Genomic DNA, 19,969 nt, shown 5'->3' on the forward strand with positions numbered 1-19,969 from the left:
CAAAAGAAAGTACGGCACATACAGTAGATCTAATGAAATGATGTGTGTTCTTGTGTTGAGTCATAACTTCAGTGTTTTGTATTTTGTGTTGTAACAGACAAGTAAAGAAAAGTCAATAAATAACAATGGAAACAAATTCTCTGCTGCTTCATAACTTCTTAACGAGAGGAAATAGCTCTTTCATAAATCCACTCCTTGAACAATAACGTGAATGAACGAGTAGATGAGTAGATGAGTAAGTTATCATGTATGGAGGACAGAAGCTGTCAAAAAAATAATTCATTAATAAAATATGCCAATAAATACAAATATAATACAAAATAATATAAAAAATAACTAGGCATTAATTTTTTCTTTCTTTCTTTTATACATGAATAAATAAACAAAATAGAAATAAATACACAAATAAATGCAAAAATAAATTTATAAAAAAACAACATTTAATTAAATGAAATCTATTTTAATATTACTTCGGTACATTTAATGCATGTCACTTTATTTCACGTGTCATTTATCTCTGTATTCTTTATTTTGGCAGCTTCTGTCCTCCACAGTGTTCAGTGTCATTGTTCATCCTGTCGTGCATAAGCTTATTATAGCATGTTGGAAATTAAAACCAGCAGAAATCAAAAGCCTTCGGTCTGGGTTGAAAAAATAGACACAAATATTTATAATAACCTCTTTTTAAAATGTGTTTCAGTGCATGGAGCTGTGGCTGTGGAAGAAACAGACGTGTCCCTTGTGTCCTCGTCCCGCATCAATGTCCCATAACGGTCCTGAGGCTGCATGAGACCCACTGATTAATACCCAAATATGAGTCTTTCTGTCCGAATTCTTATTAGTGTCGAAAATGTTCCAGAGAGTTTCTAAACTCTACGTTAAATCTGCTCAGAATTCATTGTTTTTTAAAGTTTTTTTTTTTTTTTTTTTGCACATTTCATTTACCTTAAAGGAAAAATTTGGGAAATCATTTTGTGAAATACATTTATTTGCTTTTTTATTTGAGACTACGATTAGAAGATTGATTCTGGCGTCAGACGTGAGAGAGGATCGATCTTCTGTTTCCACTCATTTGATCCTCAGTTATTGAGGTTTCCCTTTTCTTCTGGAGACTAAACATCTTTAAAATATTAAAATAACATCTTTTAACATCCCTCTCTTGTCCAACAACAACAAAGTTATTGTTGGACACTTTCTTTTCCAGAGTGTCAATAGAGAGAATTTGCATATTCAAACTAATTGTGGTCAGTATTATTTTTGAATGTACTTTATAGACTCAGTCCGTGTTGTGGAAGAATAATAACACTTAAGGTTTCACCTATTTCAAACCTGTGTTAATAATCTTTACGTTATAAAAAGGAACTCCTGTCTGTCATATCTCATGTTTTCTCTCCATCTCCCTGCCTTATCTTTCCTTTTGTTGTTTTGCATATGAAATATTTCACATTTGAGGTTCTCAGTCATCTCTTCAGCTTTCAATCTTCCTCTTTCGTCGTCAAACGACAGTTTGCAGAGTTGAGTTTCAGGCTGCCTGTCTGTGAATGTATAGAAACATGCAATGACATGAACATGGTTTTATTTCTATAACAAATAAAGAGGATGTACGTCACTACTTCACTGTTACTTCATGTGATTCATTTACTCACCAATACATCCTGGTTCATCTAATCTACTGCGACCAAAGACGGTTTATCTGCAGCACAGAAGAAGTTATTTTAGGATCAAATATATTTCATCTCAAAGAGACAGAAACACTGATGTGACAAACTGTCTCATGTTATTAGTGCTTTCAGCGCTCACGTTATAATACACTGCACAATAATAACAAGTATTCAAAGGTATTTAAATCCCGTAATAACAAAAGGCAGTACCAGAATAGAAGCTCGGGCGTCACCAGTGATGTAAATGATGGTTTCAGATGAACAGAATCACAGCAGCGTCACTGACACGCCCGACTGAAAGAGGTCGTTACACAAAGTGTTAATTATAAAACCTGTGTTTAAAAAAACCTAAATGTGTCTGTGGTTTACTTAAAGGTCCAGATGGTGTTAAATCTAATCCTTATGTCACAATACGTTGCATATTTGTCCAGTGTTTTGCATGGAAATTCGTAATTAGATATAATTAATATTATATAATTAATATGGAATTAAGTGTATAGCAGTTACTATCAGGGGCGACTCCTCTGGTTGTATAGAAGTCTATGAGAAAATGACTCTACTTCTCTCTTGATTTATTACCTCAGTAAACATTGTAAACATGAGTTTATGGTCTCAATCTCTAGTTTCAAGTCTTCTTCAATACAGCATGATGTTCATTTAGTACATTATGGTCCATTTAGAGTCAAACAGACCATAAAGCAGGGGATGCTTTAGGGCGGGGCTACACGGTGAAATACGTTTTTCTCTTGTTTGCTTGCTCAGCTGAAAGTCACTTAGTGCTTCCTTTCACCACCACATTACATTATTGAACGCTGAATCATTTCCTCTCATTGAACCTAAGATGAGGATGAAGATGTCTTCCAGCCCGCACACAGCGTACGTGCCGGAGGTCCCGGTGTCCCGGTGTCCCGGTCCCGCCCCGGCTGGATGGAAAGTAGCGGTTTCCACCGAGCAGGCGGAGTGAAAGTGCACACGTGGACAGCAAGACACGTGAGACTGACGTGTACGTCAGCCAATGACAGCGCGGACCGGTGACGACAGCGCCCCTCTGTCGACCAATGGGAGAGCTTACTGGGAGGTGAACGCCTGAGCCGTTTGGAGTCGGAAAATTTTGGATAAAGAAAAAAAAAAAAAAGGTCTGGACGTCTGGAGGGAACCGGGAACCGAACCCGGACCCGGAGGACTGAGAGCTGGTGTTCACTTCAAGTCCTGGATCAGAGGAAATAATATCCGTCTGCTGGGAAATTATTTGTGTGAAGATGCTTTGATTTGTCCGGCTTAATATACTAGTACTACTAGTACTTCTACTACTACTACTACAGTCTTTCATCTCCAGAGACAAACATACTTTGGTAAGAACCCCCTTTTCTTTCTTTCTACTTGGATTCTACTGTGTCCTGTTCAGTCGTTATATATTAATACATGAATATATGATACACACACTGTCACTGTACTTCCAAAGGTTGTGTTTATATATATATATAAACATATAAACAATATATATATATACTTCATAAAAGATCTTTATCAGAATCCGGTTTATTGACAAGAAAGTTTTCACAACAAATTAGCTTTTTGTAAATGATTGCATAGACAGGAAAAATAAGAACATGAATTATAATTGTACTTTTTACTTCACTACATCTCAGAGGTACATACTGTACTTTTACTGTACTCTATGTGTTGATGTTGAATGTTTGTGATAAACTGAAGGATGAAGTGTTCCTTTACGTGTTGATGATGAATGTTTGTGATAAACTGAAGGATGAAGTGTTCCTTTATGTGTCGATGTTGAATGTTTGTGATAAACTGAAGGGTGAAGTGTTCCTTTATGTGTTGATGTTGAATGTTTATGATAAACTGAAGGATGAAGTTTTCCTTTACGTGTTGATGATGAATGTTTGTGATAAACTGAAGGATGAAGTTTTCCTTTACGTGTTGATGATGAATGTTTGTGATAAACTGAAGGATGAAGTGTTCCTTTATGTGTCGATGTTGAATGTTTGTGATAAACTGAAGGGTGAAGTGTTTCCTTTATGTGTCGATGTTGAATGTTTGTGATAAACTGAAGGGTGAAGTGTTCCTTTACGTGTTGATGATGAATGTTTGTGATAAACTGAAGGATGAAGTGTTTCCTTTATGTGTCGATGTTGAATGTTTGTGATAAACTGAAGGGTGAAGTGTTCCTTTATGTGTTGATGTTGAATGTTTGTGATAAACTGAAGGATGAAGTGTTTCCTTTATGTGTCGATGTTGAATGTTTGTGATAAACTGAAGGGTGAAGTGTTTCCTTTATGTGTTGATGTTGAATGTTTGTGATAAACTGAAGGATGAAGTGTTTCCTTTATGTGTTGATGTTGAATGTTTGTGATAAACTGAAGGGTGAAGTGTTCCTTTATATGTTGATGTTGAATGTTTGTGATAAACTGAAGGATGAAGTTTTCCTTTACGTGTTGATGATGAATGTTTGTGATAAACTGAAGGATGAAGTGTTCCTTTATGTGTCGATGTTGAATGTTTGTGATAAACTGAAGGGTGAAGTGTTTCCTTTATGTGTCGATGTTGAATGTTTGTGATAAACTGAAGGGTGAAGTGTTCCTTTACGTGTTGATGATGAATGTTTGTGATAAACTGAAGGATGAAGTGTTTCCTTTATGTGTCGATGTTGAATGTTTGTGATAAACTGAAGGGTGAAGTGTTCCTTTATGTGTTGATGTTGAATGTTTGTGATAAACTGAAGGATGAAGTGTTTCCTTTATGTGTCGATGTTGAATGTTTGTGATAAACTGAAGGGTGAAGTGTTTCCTTTATGTGTTGATGTTGAATGTTTGTGATAAACTGAAGGATGAAGTGTTTCCTTTATGTGTCGATGTTGAATGTTTGTGATAAACTGAAGGGTGAAGTGTTTCCTTTATGTGTCGATGTTGAATGTTTGTGATAAACTGAAGGGTGAAGTGTTCCTTTATGTGTTGATGATGAATGTTTGTGATAAACTGAAGGATGAAGTGTTTCCTTTATGTGTCGATGTTGAATGTTTGTGATAAACTGAAGGGTGAAGTGTTCCTTTATGTGTTGATGTTGAATGTTTGTGATAAACTGAAGGATGAAGTGTTCCTTTACGTGTTGATGATGAATGTTTGTGATAAACTGAAGGATGAAGTGTTTCCTTTATGTGTCGATGTTGAATGTTTGTGATAAACTGAAGGGTGAAGTGTTCCTTTACGTGTTGATGATGAATGTTTGTGATAAACTGAAGGATGAAGTGTTCCTTTATGTGTTGATGTTGAATGTTTATGATAAACTGAAGGATGAAGTTTTCCTTTACGTGTTGATGATGAATGTTTGTGATAAACTGAAGGATGAAGTTTTCCTTTACGTGTTGATGATGAATGTTTGTGATAAACTGAAGGGTGAAGTGTTCCTTTATATGTTGATGTTGAATGTTTGTGATAAACTGAAGGATGAAGTTTTCCTTTACGTGTTGATGATGAATGTTTGTGATAAACTGAAGGGTGAAGTGTTCCTTTATATGTTGATGTTGAATGTTTGTGATAAACTGAAGGATGAAGTTTTCCTTTACGTGTTGATGATGAATGTTTGTGATAAACTGAAGGGTGAAGTGTTCCTTTATGTTTTGATGTTGAATGTTTGTGATAAACTGAAGGATGAAGTGTTCCTTTATGTGTTGATGATGAATGTTTGTGATAAACTGAAGGATGAAGTGTTTCCTTTATGTGTTGGTGATGAATGTTTGTGATGAACTGAAGGGTGAAGTGTTCCTTTATGTGTTGATGTTGAATGTTTGTGATAAACTGAAGGATGAAGTGTTCCTTTACGTGTTGATGATGAATGTTTGTGATAAACTGAAGGGTGAAGTGTTCCTTTATGTGTTGATGATGAATGTTTGTGATAAACTGAAGGATGAAGTGTTCCTTTACGTGTTGATGATGAATGTTTGTGATAAACTGAAGGGTGAAGTGTTCCTTTATGTGTTGATGTTGAATGTTTGTGATAAACTGAAGGATGAAGTGTTCCTTTATGTGTTGATGATGAATGTTTGTGATAAACTGAAGGGTGAAGTGTTCCTTTATGTGTTGATGTTGAATGTTTGTGATAAACTGAAGGATGAAGTTTTCCTTTACGTGTTGATGATGAATGTTTGTGATAAACTGAAGGATGAAGTTTTCCTTTACGTGTTGATGATGAATGTTTGTGATAAACTGAAGGGTGAAGTGTTCCTTTATATGTTGATGTTGAATGTTTGTGATAAACTGAAGGATGAAGTTTTCCTTTACGTGTTGATGATGAATGTTTGTGATAAACTGAAGGGTGAAGTGTTCCTTTATATGTTGATGTTGAATGTTTGTGATAAACTGAAGGATGAAGTTTTCCTTTACGTGTTGATGATGAATGTTTGTGATAAACTGAAGGGTGAAGTGTTCCTTTATGTTTTGATGTTGAATGTTTGTGATAAACTGAAGGATGAAGTGTTCCTTTATGTGTTGATGATGAATGTTTGTGATAAACTGAAGGATGAAGTGTTTCCTTTATGTGTTGGTGATGAATGTTTGTGATGAACTGAAGGGTGAAGTGTTCCTTTATGTGTTGATGTTGAATGTTTGTGATAAACTGAAGGATGAAGTGTTCCTTTACGTGTTGATGATGAATGTTTGTGATAAACTGAAGGGTGAAGTGTTCCTTTATGTGTTGATGATGAATGTTTGTGATAAACTGAAGGATGAAGTGTTCCTTTACGTGTTGATGATGAATGTTTGTGATAAACTGAAGGGTGAAGTGTTCCTTTATGTGTTGATGTTGAATGTTTGTGATAAACTGAAGGATGAAGTGTTCCTTTATGTGTTGATGATGAATGTTTGTGATAAACTGAAGGGTGAAGTGTTCCTTTATGTGTTGATGTTGAATGTTTGTGATAAACTGAAGGGTGAAGTGTTCCTTTATGTGTTGATGTTGAATGTTTGTGATAAACTGAAGGGTGAAGTGTTCCTTTATGTGTCGATGTTTAATGTTTGTGATAAACTGAAGGATGAAGTTTTCCTTTATGTGTTGATGATGAATGTTTGTGATAAACTGAAGGATGAAGTTTTCCTTTATGTGTTGATGATGAATGTTTGTGATAAACTGAAGGATGAAGTGTTTCTTTATGTGTTGATGTTGAATGTTTGTGATAAACTGAAGGATGAAGTGTTTCTTTACGTGTTGATGATGAATGTTTGTGATGAACTGAAGGATGAAGTGTTACTTTATGTGTTGATGTTGAATGTTTGTGATAAACTGAAGGATGAAGTGTTTCTTTACGTGTTGATGATGAATGTTTGTGATAAACTGAAGGATGAAGTGTTACTTTATGTGTCGATGTTGAATGTTTGTGATTAACTGAAGGATGAAGTGTTTCTTTATGTGTCGATGATGAATGTTTGTGATGAACTGAAGGATGAAGTGTTACTTTATGTGTTGATGATGAATGTTTGTGATAAACTGAAGGATGAAGTGTTTCTTTATGTGTTGATGATGAATGTTTGTGATAAACTGAAGGATGAAGTGTTACTTTATGTGTCGATGTTGAATGTTTGTGATGAACTGAAGGATGAAGTGTTCCTTTATGTGTTGATGTTGAATGTTTGTGATAAACTGAAGGATGAAGTGTTTCTTTATGTGTTGATGATGAATGTTTGTGATAAACTGAAGGATGAAGTGTTTCTTTATGTGTTGATGATGAATGTTTGTGATAAACTGAAGGATGAAGTGTTACTTTATGTGTCGATGTTGAATGTTTGTGATAAACTGAAGGATGAAGTGTTCCTTTATGTGTCGATGTTGAATGTTTGTGATAAACTGAAGGATGAAGTGTTTCTTTATGTGTTGATGATGAATGTTTGTGATAAACTGAAGGATGAAGTGTTCCTTTATGTGTCGATGTTGAATGTTTGTGATAAACTGAAGGATGAAGTGTTTCTTTATGTGTTGATGATGAATGTTTGTGATAAACTGAAGGATGAAGTGTTTCTTTATGTGTTGATGATGAATGTTTGTGATAAACTGAAGGATGAAGTGTTTCTTTACGTGTTGATGATGAATGTTTGTGATAAACTGAAGGATGAAGTGTTACTTTACGTGTTGATGTTGAATGTTTGTGATAAACTGAAGGATGAAGTGTTTCTTTACGTGTTGATGATGAATGTTTGTGATAAACTGAAGGGTGAAGTGTTCCTTTACGTGTTGATGATGAATGTTTGTGATAAACTGAAGGATGAAGTGTTCCTTTACGTGTTGATGATGAATGTTTGTGATAAACTGAAGGGTGAAGTGTTCCTTTACGTGTTGATGTTGAATGTTTGTGATAAACTGAAGGATGAAGTGTTCCTTTATGTGTTGATGATGAATGTTTGTGATAAACTGAAGGGTGAAGTGTTCCTTTATGTGTTGATGTTGAATGTTTGTGATAAACTGAAGGGTGAAGTGTTCCTTTATGTGTTGATGTTGAATGTTTGTGATAAACTGAAGGGTGAAGTGTTCCTTTATGTGTCGATGTTTAATGTTTGTGATAAACTGAAGGATGAAGTTTTCCTTTATGTGTTGATGATGAATGTTTGTGATAAACTGAAGGATGAAGTTTTCCTTTATGTGTTGATGATGAATGTTTGTGATAAACTGAAGGATGAAGTGTTTCTTTACGTGTTGATGATGAATGTTTGTGATAAACTGAAGGATGAAGTGTTACTTTATGTGTTGATGTTGAATGTTTGTGATAAACTGAAGGATGAAGTGTTTCTTTACGTGTTGATGATGAATGTTTGTGATAAACTGAAGGATGAAGTGTTACTTTATGTGTTGATGATGAATGTTTGTGATAAACTGAAGGGTGAAGTGTTCCTTTATGTTTTGATGTTGAATGTTTGTGATAAACTGAAGGATGAAGTGTTCCTTTATGTGTTGATGATGAATGTTTGTGATAAACTGAAGGATGAAGTGTTTCCTTTATGTGTTGGTGATGAATGTTTGTGATGAACTGAAGGGTGAAGTGTTCCTTTATGTGTTGATGTTGAATGTTTGTGATAAACTGAAGGGTGAAGTGTTCCTTTATGTGTTGATGATGAATGTTTGTGATAAACTGAAGGATGAAGTGTTCCTTTACGTGTTGATGATGAATGTTTGTGATAAACTGAAGGGTGAAGTGTTCCTTTATGTGTTGATGTTGAATGTTTGTGATAAACTGAAGGATGAAGTGTTCCTTTATGTGTTGATGATGAATGTTTGTGATAAACTGAAGGGTGAAGTGTTCCTTTATGTGTTGATGTTGAATGTTTGTGATAAACTGAAGGATGAAGTTTTCCTTTACGTGTTGATGATGAATGTTTGTGATAAACTGAAGGATGAAGTTTTCCTTTACGTGTTGATGATGAATGTTTGTGATAAACTGAAGGGTGAAGTGTTCCTTTATATGTTGATGTTGAATGTTTGTGATAAACTGAAGGATGAAGTTTTCCTTTACGTGTTGATGATGAATGTTTGTGATAAACTGAAGGGTGAAGTGTTCCTTTATATGTTGATGTTGAATGTTTGTGATAAACTGAAGGATGAAGTTTTCCTTTACGTGTTGATGATGAATGTTTGTGATAAACTGAAGGGTGAAGTGTTCCTTTATGTTTTGATGTTGAATGTTTGTGATAAACTGAAGGATGAAGTGTTCCTTTATGTGTTGATGATGAATGTTTGTGATAAACTGAAGGATGAAGTGTTTCCTTTATGTGTTGGTGATGAATGTTTGTGATGAACTGAAGGGTGAAGTGTTCCTTTATGTGTTGATGTTGAATGTTTGTGATAAACTGAAGGATGAAGTGTTCCTTTACGTGTTGATGATGAATGTTTGTGATAAACTGAAGGGTGAAGTGTTCCTTTATGTGTTGATGATGAATGTTTGTGATAAACTGAAGGATGAAGTGTTCCTTTACGTGTTGATGATGAATGTTTGTGATAAACTGAAGGGTGAAGTGTTCCTTTATGTGTTGATGTTGAATGTTTGTGATAAACTGAAGGATGAAGTGTTCCTTTATGTGTTGATGATGAATGTTTGTGATAAACTGAAGGGTGAAGTGTTCCTTTATGTGTTGATGTTGAATGTTTGTGATAAACTGAAGGGTGAAGTGTTCCTTTATGTGTTGATGTTGAATGTTTGTGATAAACTGAAGGGTGAAGTGTTCCTTTATGTGTCGATGTTTAATGTTTGTGATAAACTGAAGGATGAAGTTTTCCTTTATGTGTTGATGATGAATGTTTGTGATAAACTGAAGGATGAAGTTTTCCTTTATGTGTTGATGATGAATGTTTGTGATAAACTGAAGGATGAAGTGTTTCTTTATGTGTTGATGTTGAATGTTTGTGATAAACTGAAGGATGAAGTGTTTCTTTACGTGTTGATGATGAATGTTTGTGATAAACTGAAGGATGAAGTGTTACTTTATGTGTTGATGTTGAATGTTTGTGATAAACTGAAGGATGAAGTGTTTCTTTACGTGTTGATGATGAATGTTTGTGATAAACTGAAGGATGAAGTGTTACTTTATGTGTCGATGTTGAATGTTTGTGATTAACTGAAGGATGAAGTGTTTCTTTATGTGTTGATGATGAATGTTTGTGATGAACTGAAGGATGAAGTGTTACTTTATGTGTTGATGATGAATGTTTGTGATAAACTGAAGGATGAAGTGTTTCTTTATGTGTTGATGATGAATGTTTGTGATAAACTGAAGGATGAAGTGTTACTTTATGTGTCGATGTTGAATGTTTGTGATTAACTGAAGGATGAAGTGTTCCTTTATGTGTTGATGATGAATGTTTGTGATAAACTGAAGGATGAAGTGTTTCTTTATGTGTTGATGTTGAATGTTTGTGATAAACTGAAGGATGAAGTGTTTCTTTATGTGTTGATGTTGAATGTTTGTGATAAACTGAAGGATGAAGTGTTCCTTTATGTGTCGATGTTGAATGTTTGTGATAAACTGAAGGATGAAGTGTTACTTTATGTGTCGATGTTGAATGTTTGTGATAAACTGAAGGATGAAGTGTTACTTTATGTGTCGATGTTGAATGTTTGTGATAAACTGAAGGATGAAGTGTTCCTTTATGTGTCGATGTTGAATGTTTGTGATAAACTGAAGGATGAAGTGTTACTTTATGTGTCGATGTTGAATGTTTGTGATAAACTGAAGGATGAAGTGTTACTTTATGTGTCGATGTTGAATGTTTGTGATAAACTGAAGGATGAAGTGTTACTTTATGTGTCGATGTTGAATGTTTGTGATAAACTGAAGGATGAAGTGTTACTTTATGTGTCGATGTTGAATGTTTGTGATTAACTGAAGGATGAAGTGTTACTTTATGTGTCGATGTTGAATGTTTGTGATTAACTGAAGGATGAAGTGTTTCTTTATGTGTTGATGATGAATGTTTGTGATAAACTGAAGGATGAAGTGTTTCTTTATGTGTTGATGATGAATGTTTGTGATAAACTGAAGGATGAAGTGTTACTTTATGTGTCGATGTTGAATGTTTGTGATAAACTGAAGGATGAAGTGTTCCTTTATGTGTTGATGATGAATGTTTGTGATAAACTGAAGGATGAAGTGTTTCTTTATGTGTTGATGATGAATGTTTGTGATAAACTGAAGGATGAAGTGTTTCTTTATGTGTTGATGTTGAATGTTTGTGATAAACTGAAGGATGAAGTGTTCCTTTATGTGTTGATGATGAATGTTTGTGATAAACTGAAGGATGAAGTGTTTCTTTATGTGTTGATGATGAATGTTTGTGATAAACTGAAGGATGAAGTGTTTCTTTATGTGTTGATGTTGAATGTTTGTGATAAACTGAAGGATGAAGTGTTTCTTTATGTGTTGATGTTGAATGTTTGTGATAAACTGAAGGATGAAGTGTTCCTTTATGTGTCGATGTTGAATGTTTGTGATAAACTGAAGGATGAAGTGTTACTTTATGTGTCGATGTTGAATGTTTGTGATAAACTGAAGGATGAAGTGTTACTTTATGTGTCGATGTTGAATGTTTGTGATTAACTGAAGGATGAAGTGTTCCTTTATGTGTTGATGTTGAATGTTTGTGATAAACTGAAGGATGAAGTGTTCCTTTATGTGTTGATGATGAATGTTTGTGATAAACTGAAGGATGAAGTGTTTCTTTATGTGTTGATGTTGAATGTTTGTGATAAACTGAAGGATGAAGTGTTCCTTTATGTGTCGATGTTGAATGTTTGTGATAAACTGAAGGATGAAGTTTTCCTTTACGTGTTGATGTTGAATGTTTGTGATAAACTGAAGGATGAAGTGTTCCTTTATGTGTCGATGTTGAATGTTTGTGATAAACTGAAGGATGAAGTGTTCCTTTATGTGTCGATGTTGAATGTTTGTGATAAACTGAAGGATGAAGTGTTACTTTATGTGTCGATGTTGAATGTTTGTGATTAACTGAAGGATGAAGTGTTTCTTTATGTGTTGATGATGAATGTTTGTGATGAACTGAAGGATGAAGTGTTACTTTATGTGTCGATGTTGAATGTTTGTGATTAACTGAAGGATGAAGTGTTTCTTTATGTGTTGATGATGAATGTTTGTGATAAACTGAAGGATGAAGTGTTTCTTTATGTGTTGATGATGAATGTTTGTGATAAACTGAAGGATGAAGTGTTACTTTATGTGTCGATGTTGAATGTTTGTGATAAACTGAAGGATGAAGTGTTCCTTTATGTGTTGATGATGAATGTTTGTGATAAACTGAAGGATGAAGTGTTTCTTTATGTGTTGATGATGAATGTTTGTGATAAACTGAAGGATGAAGTGTTTCTTTATGTGTTGATGTTGAATGTTTGTGATAAACTGAAGGATGAAGTGTTCCTTTATGTGTTGATGATGAATGTTTGTGATAAACTGAAGGATGAAGTGTTTCTTTATGTGTTGATGATGAATGTTTGTGATAAACTGAAGGATGAAGTGTTTCTTTATGTGTTGATGTTGAATGTTTGTGATAAACTGAAGGATGAAGTGTTTCTTTATGTGTTGATGTTGAATGTTTGTGATAAACTGAAGGATGAAGTGTTCCTTTATGTGTCGATGTTGAATGTTTGTGATAAACTGAAGGATGAAGTGTTACTTTATGTGTCGATGTTGAATGTTTGTGATAAACTGAAGGATGAAGTGTTACTTTATGTGTCGATGTTGAATGTTTGTGATTAACTGAAGGATGAAGTGTTCCTTTATGTGTCGATGTTGAATGTTTGTGATAAACTGAAGGATGAAGTGTTACTTTATGTGTCGATGTTGAATGTTTGTGATTAACTGAAGGATGAAGTGTTCCTTTATGTGTTGATGTTGAATGTTTGTGATTAACTGAAGGATGAAGTGTTCCTTTATGTGTCGATGTTGAATGTTTGTGATAAACTGAAGGATGAAGTGTTACTTTATGTGTCGATGTTGAATGTTTGTGATTAACTGAAGGATGAAGTGTTCCTTTATGTGTTGATGTTGAATGTTTGTGATTAACTGAAGGATGAAGTGTTCCTTTATGTGTTGATGTTGAATGTTTGTGATAAACTGAAGGATGAAGTGTTCCTTTATGTGTTGATGTTGAATGTTTGTGATAAACTGAAGGATGAAGTGTTACTTTATGTGTTGATGTTGAATGTTTGTGATAAACTGAAGGATGAAGTGTTACTTTATGTGTCGATGTTGAATGTTTGTGATTAACTGAAGGATGAAGTGTTCCTTTATGTGTTGATGTTGAATGTTTGTGATAAACTGAAGGATGAAGTGTTTCTTTATGTGTTGATGATGAATGTTTGTGATTAACTGAAGGATGAAGTGTTCCTTTATGTGTTGATGATGAATGTTTGTGATTAACTGAAGGATGAAGTGTTCCTTTATGTGTTGATGTTGAATGTTTGTGATTAACTGAAGGATGAAGTGTTCCTTTATGTGTCGATGTTGAATGTTTGTGATAAACTGAAGGATGAAGTGTTACTTTATGTGTCGATGTTGAATGTTTGTGATTAACTGAAGGATGAAGTGTTCCTTTATGTGTTGATGTTGAATGTTTGTGATAAACTGAAGGATGAAGTGTTTCTTTATGTGTTGATGATGAATGTTTGTGATAAACTGAAGGATGAAGTGTTACTTTATGTGTCGATGTTGAATGTTTGTGATAAACTGAAGGATGAAGTGTTCCTTTATGTGTTGATGTTGAATGTTTGTGATAAACTGAAGGATGAAGTGTTCCTTTATGTGTTGATGTTGAATGTTTGTGATAAACTGAAGGATGAAGTGTTTCTTTATGTGTTGATGATGAATGTTTGTGATAAACTGAAGGATGAAGTGTTTCTTTATGTGTTGATGTTGAATGTTTGTGATAAACTGAAGGATGAAGTGTTTCTTTATGTGTTGATGTTGAATGTTTGTGATAAACTGAAGGATGAAGTGTTCCTTTATGTGTCGATGTTGAATGTTTGTGATAAACTGAAGGATCAAGTGCAGGAATATTAATCCAGAAACATCAGATAGTATAGTAAAACATTTTACTTTAACTACATTTATATACTTTTACTTGAGCGAGGTTTTGAATGCAGGACTTTTACTTGTTGTGGAGTGTTTTCACAGTGTGGTTTTAGTACTTTTGCTGCAGTAAAAAGGATCTGAGTACTTGTGAGTAAATGGGTTTTCGTTCACTGAAATCGTTGAGGAGAGTGGGAGCAGTTGAATCAGGAAACGAGGCTGCACAGATGTTGTCGTTGATTAATCAGACAAATGCTGAAGAGTCTTCCAGCATCACTGCAGCGACGTGAGGGAGAGATTGCCATGGCGAGCGACTGAAGTGTTTTCCTCAGTGTGGAGAGGTTACACAGGATGCAGACGAGCTCCTCCTTCAAAAGGTTTCCTTTGAGGTCCGTCATCTCCATCACAAAAGAGAGTTTGCAGCCATGCAGCATTTTTTTAATTATTCTTCTGCTTACTATTGATGCTCTGGGGGACTGGAGTCAAACAGGTTGACAAAGCTTCTTTATACTCTTTAATTCATATTTACAGTGAAACCATGCGACACACAATGGATGAAAGAGAGCGCAGCAGAAATGGAAGCCCGTTTGTTTTTGATAATTTCTCTTCTTTTAATGTTTCCCGTTGAGAGAAGAAGAAACAAGCAGCAGGAAACAGCAGGTGATGACAGTCTGGTCTGCAGACACGAGCATCAATCAGGTGCAGGTTTAATGGGCAATGGTTAATCATTTATATTGTCTTTTGTTGTTATTATTATTATATATATATATATATATATATATATACGAGTCAAATAGTAAATAAATAGGTATTTATTCAAAGGGCTATTTCTATTTATTTCATGGGACTTTTATTCTGCTAATGTCACATTTACAGTATGTCACAGTTATTTTTGTTTTCATCTAATATAATCAAATGTAAGCGGGGTGGTTATCTCACTGATTCAGATTAAAGTACAATAATTAGGTTATTATTTTAAACAAAAAAAATATCTATTTATATATTTATTGGACTATATTTACTCATTTATATATTTATATTTACATTCATTTATATATTTATTGCCTCATTTATTTATTCATATTCATTTCAGGATTTATTTCAAAGGAATATTTATTTATTTATTTATTTTTCTATTTATTAGTTTATTTCCCAGGGACAGTGATACTGACCCAACAGTACAATAATTCAACTGTGCAACACTCTACTTTCTATTTTTATATTTATATTTTGTTTCAGTATTTATTTCATAGGCATATGTATTTGTTCATGTATTTCTTTGTTTTTAATTAACTTTATGTTTTTCTAGGTCAACACACACACACACACACACGCACTCACACACACACGCTCACTAATTACGGCTGAGTATGCTGTTTAACTAAATTGCCTCCACTTTTCCCTTTTCTTTTTGCCAGCCATTCTAAAAATACTATATATCTCTGTTCAAGTTGTCTGAAATGATCTTGTTTATTTTGACACATGAACTACCTGCGTTAAAAAGAAAACATATTGTTCCTGTTGATGTGATATAGAGGAGAATGAAACCCTCTCTGTGTTTTTCGTTTTGGTGAAAGAAGGAATATGATTGTTATTGAGATAATAACTGTTCTCTCTTGATCACCACTCATATCACCTGCTAATAGATTTGTTTCCTCTCCACGATTCAGGTGGAGTCATGGGAAGCTTCAAGGGCCACGCGCTCCCTGGAAGCTTCTTCCTGGTGGCGGGGATCTGGTGGACGGGGAAGTACTCGCTGTGGCGCGCCTCCCGCAGGAACAAGAACATGGGTTCCACCCGTCTGGCCAGCAGAACCTCACAGCGCCGCCTGGAGGTCATCGAGAGCTCCGTGGTTCTCTTCTTCTCGTTTGTTGGTACGTAGATCTCTCTCTCTCTCTCTCCATCAAAACACACAGAGATGATTTCTAAATGCACTAACTCGTGTTTTTTAAAAACGACTCTGTCGTGAATCCAGAACACACGAAAGTAGTTTAAACTTTAATGAGTAAGTTCTGACACAAATAAGCATTTCTAGAATTCACTCTTTAATTAAGGCAAACATTTATTTATTATTTATTTATTAAACATTTATTTTACTACTTTGTCTGTTTCGTATGTTTTTTATGTCTGTTGACAGTATTTTCTGATTCATGGAGTGAAACAAAGAGATATCATGAATGTAAAAACCTTTGACTCTAATATGTCAACAACATGAAACAAGGATTTTCAACCTGCTTTTACAGATCTATGTTCAGATTTATGTTCTGGAAATGTATGAAAATGAACAATGTATTTGATAAAATAATGCCTCATTTGCATATTTAAACATAACATTTATAAAAACTTGTAATACAATAAATAATCATCCTAATATCAGTAGTGAACTGGTGAAGTTTCATGCTGACATACAGCAGTTCATTTTTAAACCTTATTAAACCTGCAGGGATGCTGGCGGAGCAGTTTGCAGCAGACGGACCGAGACTCCGTCTCTACGACTCTGCAGGCCAACACTGGGAGCAGCTGATGAACTGGCAGCACGCCACCATGTATCTGTTCTTCGGCCTGGCGGCCGCCGTGTCTCTGGTCGTTCACACCACGGAGGCCGCTCCGCTGGCTCTGGACCGGCTGATGCTGGCCGTGGCTTTCTTTAATGAAGGTGAGAAAGATTTACATTTGTTTTTACACTGTGTTATTTATTAAGACGTCGTATATAAGATATTCCTCCACAGCCCCATCTGAGCTCCTTTATTGACACCAAATGTGTTATTGTGTATCATATGTATCATAAATATTATTTAACACTATTTTATAATGTGTTATAATATTGTTTCAATGTGTAGGTTGGTTTGGTCATGTTTGCATATTGAGGCAGAAGCTGAACGTGTAAACCACTTCTCCATTACATGTAGCTACTTAATGATAATGATCTTACTATACTGATTTGTTAGTGCATCAAAGGAGAATAGTTGCCCAATAAAAAGTGCAGATGAATACCTGGTTATAACTGGATGAAAACAATCATTCATGCCATTTGACAGCATGTAACTGGAGAGCAATAAGTATTTTTTCCATCGATGACTTCTCTTTTGCTCCTTCAGGATTTATCTTCTTCTACCACCTCCACGGCCGGAGCATGCTGGACGTCCACGTGCACCAGCTCCTTCTCTTCGCCATCTTTGGGGGGGCTCTGGTTGCGTTCCTGGAGGTCTTCCACCGAGGGAACGTGGTCCTGGAGCTGCTGCGCTGCACCCTCACTCTGCTGCAGGGCAGCTGGTTCTGGCAGGTAAACGGTTGAAGGTGTGAATGTGAGAGCTGCATGTGTTCAGAGAACATGAACATAAATTAACATCTCGCTTCTTCTTTTGGCCGCAGATCGGTTTTGTGCTGTACCCCCCACGAGGCCCCGAGTGGGACCTCGATGACCACAACAACATGATGTTCGTCACCATGTGTTTCTCCTGGCACCTCGCCTTCGCCATGCTCGTCGTGAGCGCGCTCTATTGCACCGTCAGCTGGTGAGAACCTGCTCCACACCGACGCCGTTAGAGTTTGTATTTTATATTAGTTCCAGTTTTCCAGAAAGGTTTAGTTTTTAAACATTTAGTTTTAGTTTGTTTATGTAGTTTTACCAAGAACCCTTTTACATTCCAAGTTTTTCATCTAAGACCCATTCGGGGTGTTCTACCGAGAACACTTTTTTTTATTTCAAATGTTTCGTCCAGAATTCATCCAAGTGGTTCTCCCGAGAATCCCTCTGATATTCCAAAAGTTCGGAACCTATCCAGGGTTCCCCATGAAGCTCCTAAAGGGTCGGGGCTGATGTGGTGTCACCTTAACCCACAACTATCCTGGTTCAACATCACAGTTCTTTGGTTTGGATTTGTGGGAACTTTAAGACGATTTCAACAAACCTTGAAGAACTCGTTCTTAGCAAAAAGGGTTCTTTGGATGTAGAGGGTTCTTAATGGAACGCTTAGTCTTACAAAGAACCCTTGGAAAAACCCAAATGGTTCGAGAACCTCATCCCTTCAGGAAGAAGGCGCCATCTGATGGAACGTCAATGTTCGGTTTCTTTGGTTGACGGAACCACATGAAGGAAGTTCATGCTCTTCTGTGGTGATTTATTATATTAGAGCTAAAAAACTAAAACTAAGAAGAATTTATGTTTAGCTTTTCTTATATTGTTTCTATTCAGTTTCAGTTTACGACTGCTTATTTTCATTTTCATTTCTGCTAAAAACTCCACACCAAACGTCCCATAAGCTGCTGCTGTTTGTCCTGAAGTCTGGAATAACATGACTTCCTGTCTGACTGTTGCTTGTGCTTTCTTCACAGTGTGGTTCGCTCCAGATTGAGGAGGACTCCTCCGATGGAAATGGGTCTTCTGAAGCCCAGAGACAGGGATCCGGAGTCAGAGGATGAGATTTTATGAAGACGGACCGCCTTGTGACTTGTGAATATATTACAATTAAATCAGGGATGTTTGCAGTTCCAGCAGCAGAACGACTAGAAGCGAATGAGGAAATGTTTTCTGGACACTTTGCTGTAGAATCATATCTCTACCTCTGCTTTATTTAATCAGATTTAATCAGCTGTAAACCTCTTTAGCCTTCAATCAGTGCTCCTTATTTTACTGTGGCCTCATACTTTTCATATCATTTGTTTCATCATTAATTTGCACAAAATGAACTCATATGAGTCAGCTTTCTATGGATTGCATGCTTTTCTTTTGACTCACCAAACATTTTGGTTTTCAGTAACACTAACGCCTTCTTGTAGTGGAAAGAATCAGCCAGTGCATCTGATTTTACTTGAAAGCTGGCTTTAAAGTGACAATGAGGAAGTTCTAACTGGTCCTGAACCAGTCTCAGTGTAGTCCTGATCTTCTATATGAACCAGTCTCAGTGTAGTCCTGATCCTCTATCAGACCTCCATCAGTAAAGAGACCATCAGAGAGAAGATGGTCTGTTTCTATAGAGTTACTCTTAATGCTCGTCATCGAAGCCACCGGGTCGGATTCTGGTGAAACCAGATGAACTCATGCAGGTTCACCAGAACCTCCTTCAGCTCAGACTCCAGCAGAGACCGGTCCACGGTGGACAGACCCAGATCCCCCAGCAGAGACCGGTCCACGGTGGACAGACCCAGATCCCCCAGCAGAGACCGGTCCACGGTGGACAGACCCAGATCCCCCAGCAGAGACTGGTCCACGGTGGACAGACCCAGATCCTCCAGCAGAGACCAGTCCACCGTGGACAGACCCAGATCCGGAGGGAGGAGGAGAGCTCAGCTCCTGGCAGCAGCGTCTCCTCCTCCTCCTCCTCCTCCTCCTCCTCCTCCTCCAGGAGCAGAGCTTCTCCTCTCTGGGAGTCAACATCGACACCACGCTGCTGGAGACCCAGGACGTATTGCTGGACCCGCTGGAGGGAAGGGAGGCACGGGAGAACCAGAACCAGGACTGAGAGGGGCAGACTGTCAGACCCTGCTGCAGTAAAATGAGAGGTTTTCTAAAGGGACGCTGGTGCTCAGAGACACTACAGCTTTAGTCCACAGGGGGCGACAGAACCAAGAGAACTTAGAGTTCCTCATAGTAACTTTAAGTGTATTTTTTTGTTTCATAATGTTGAGTCACACATGTGAGATATCCCGAATGCCAAAAATAAGAATTTTATTAAAACTGTTTAGATTCAGCTATTTTAAATTATTATTACAGATTATATTGTGATTGTTGATACT

At 36.2% G+C, this 19,969-nt stretch overlaps 2 protein-coding genes across 2 annotated transcripts in view; both read left to right on the top strand.

Annotated features, from left to right (window-relative positions):
* Positions 1 to 176, top strand: part of lnp1 (leukemia NUP98 fusion partner 1) — a 16,035-nt gene extending 15,859 nt beyond the window's left edge. The window contains exon 3 of the mRNA XM_076081520.1: positions 1 to 176. This exon is cut by the window's left edge and continues 643 nt beyond it. The gene's annotated coding sequence lies outside the window, so the exon portion shown is untranslated.
* Positions 177 to 15,855: 15,679 nt separating this feature from the next.
* On the top strand, positions 15,856 to 18,665 carry tmem45a (transmembrane protein 45a). Its single transcript, XM_076081555.1, has 5 exons — positions 15,856 to 16,107; positions 16,677 to 16,889; positions 17,332 to 17,516; positions 17,606 to 17,748; positions 18,569 to 18,665. Exons 1-5 carry the CDS (start codon positions 15,912 to 15,914, stop codon positions 18,663 to 18,665), a joined length of 834 nt encoding a protein of 277 aa, XP_075937670.1. The 5' UTR covers positions 15,856 to 15,911.
* Positions 18,666 to 19,969: the final 1,304 nt, after the last annotated feature.

Source organism: Anarhichas minor, unplaced genomic scaffold (genome assembly GCF_050575085.1).
Source record: "Anarhichas minor isolate MPS153535 unplaced genomic scaffold, ASM5057508v1 ptg000081l, whole genome shotgun sequence".
Lineage (NCBI taxonomy): Eukaryota > Metazoa > Chordata > Actinopteri > Perciformes > Anarhichadidae > Anarhichas > Anarhichas minor.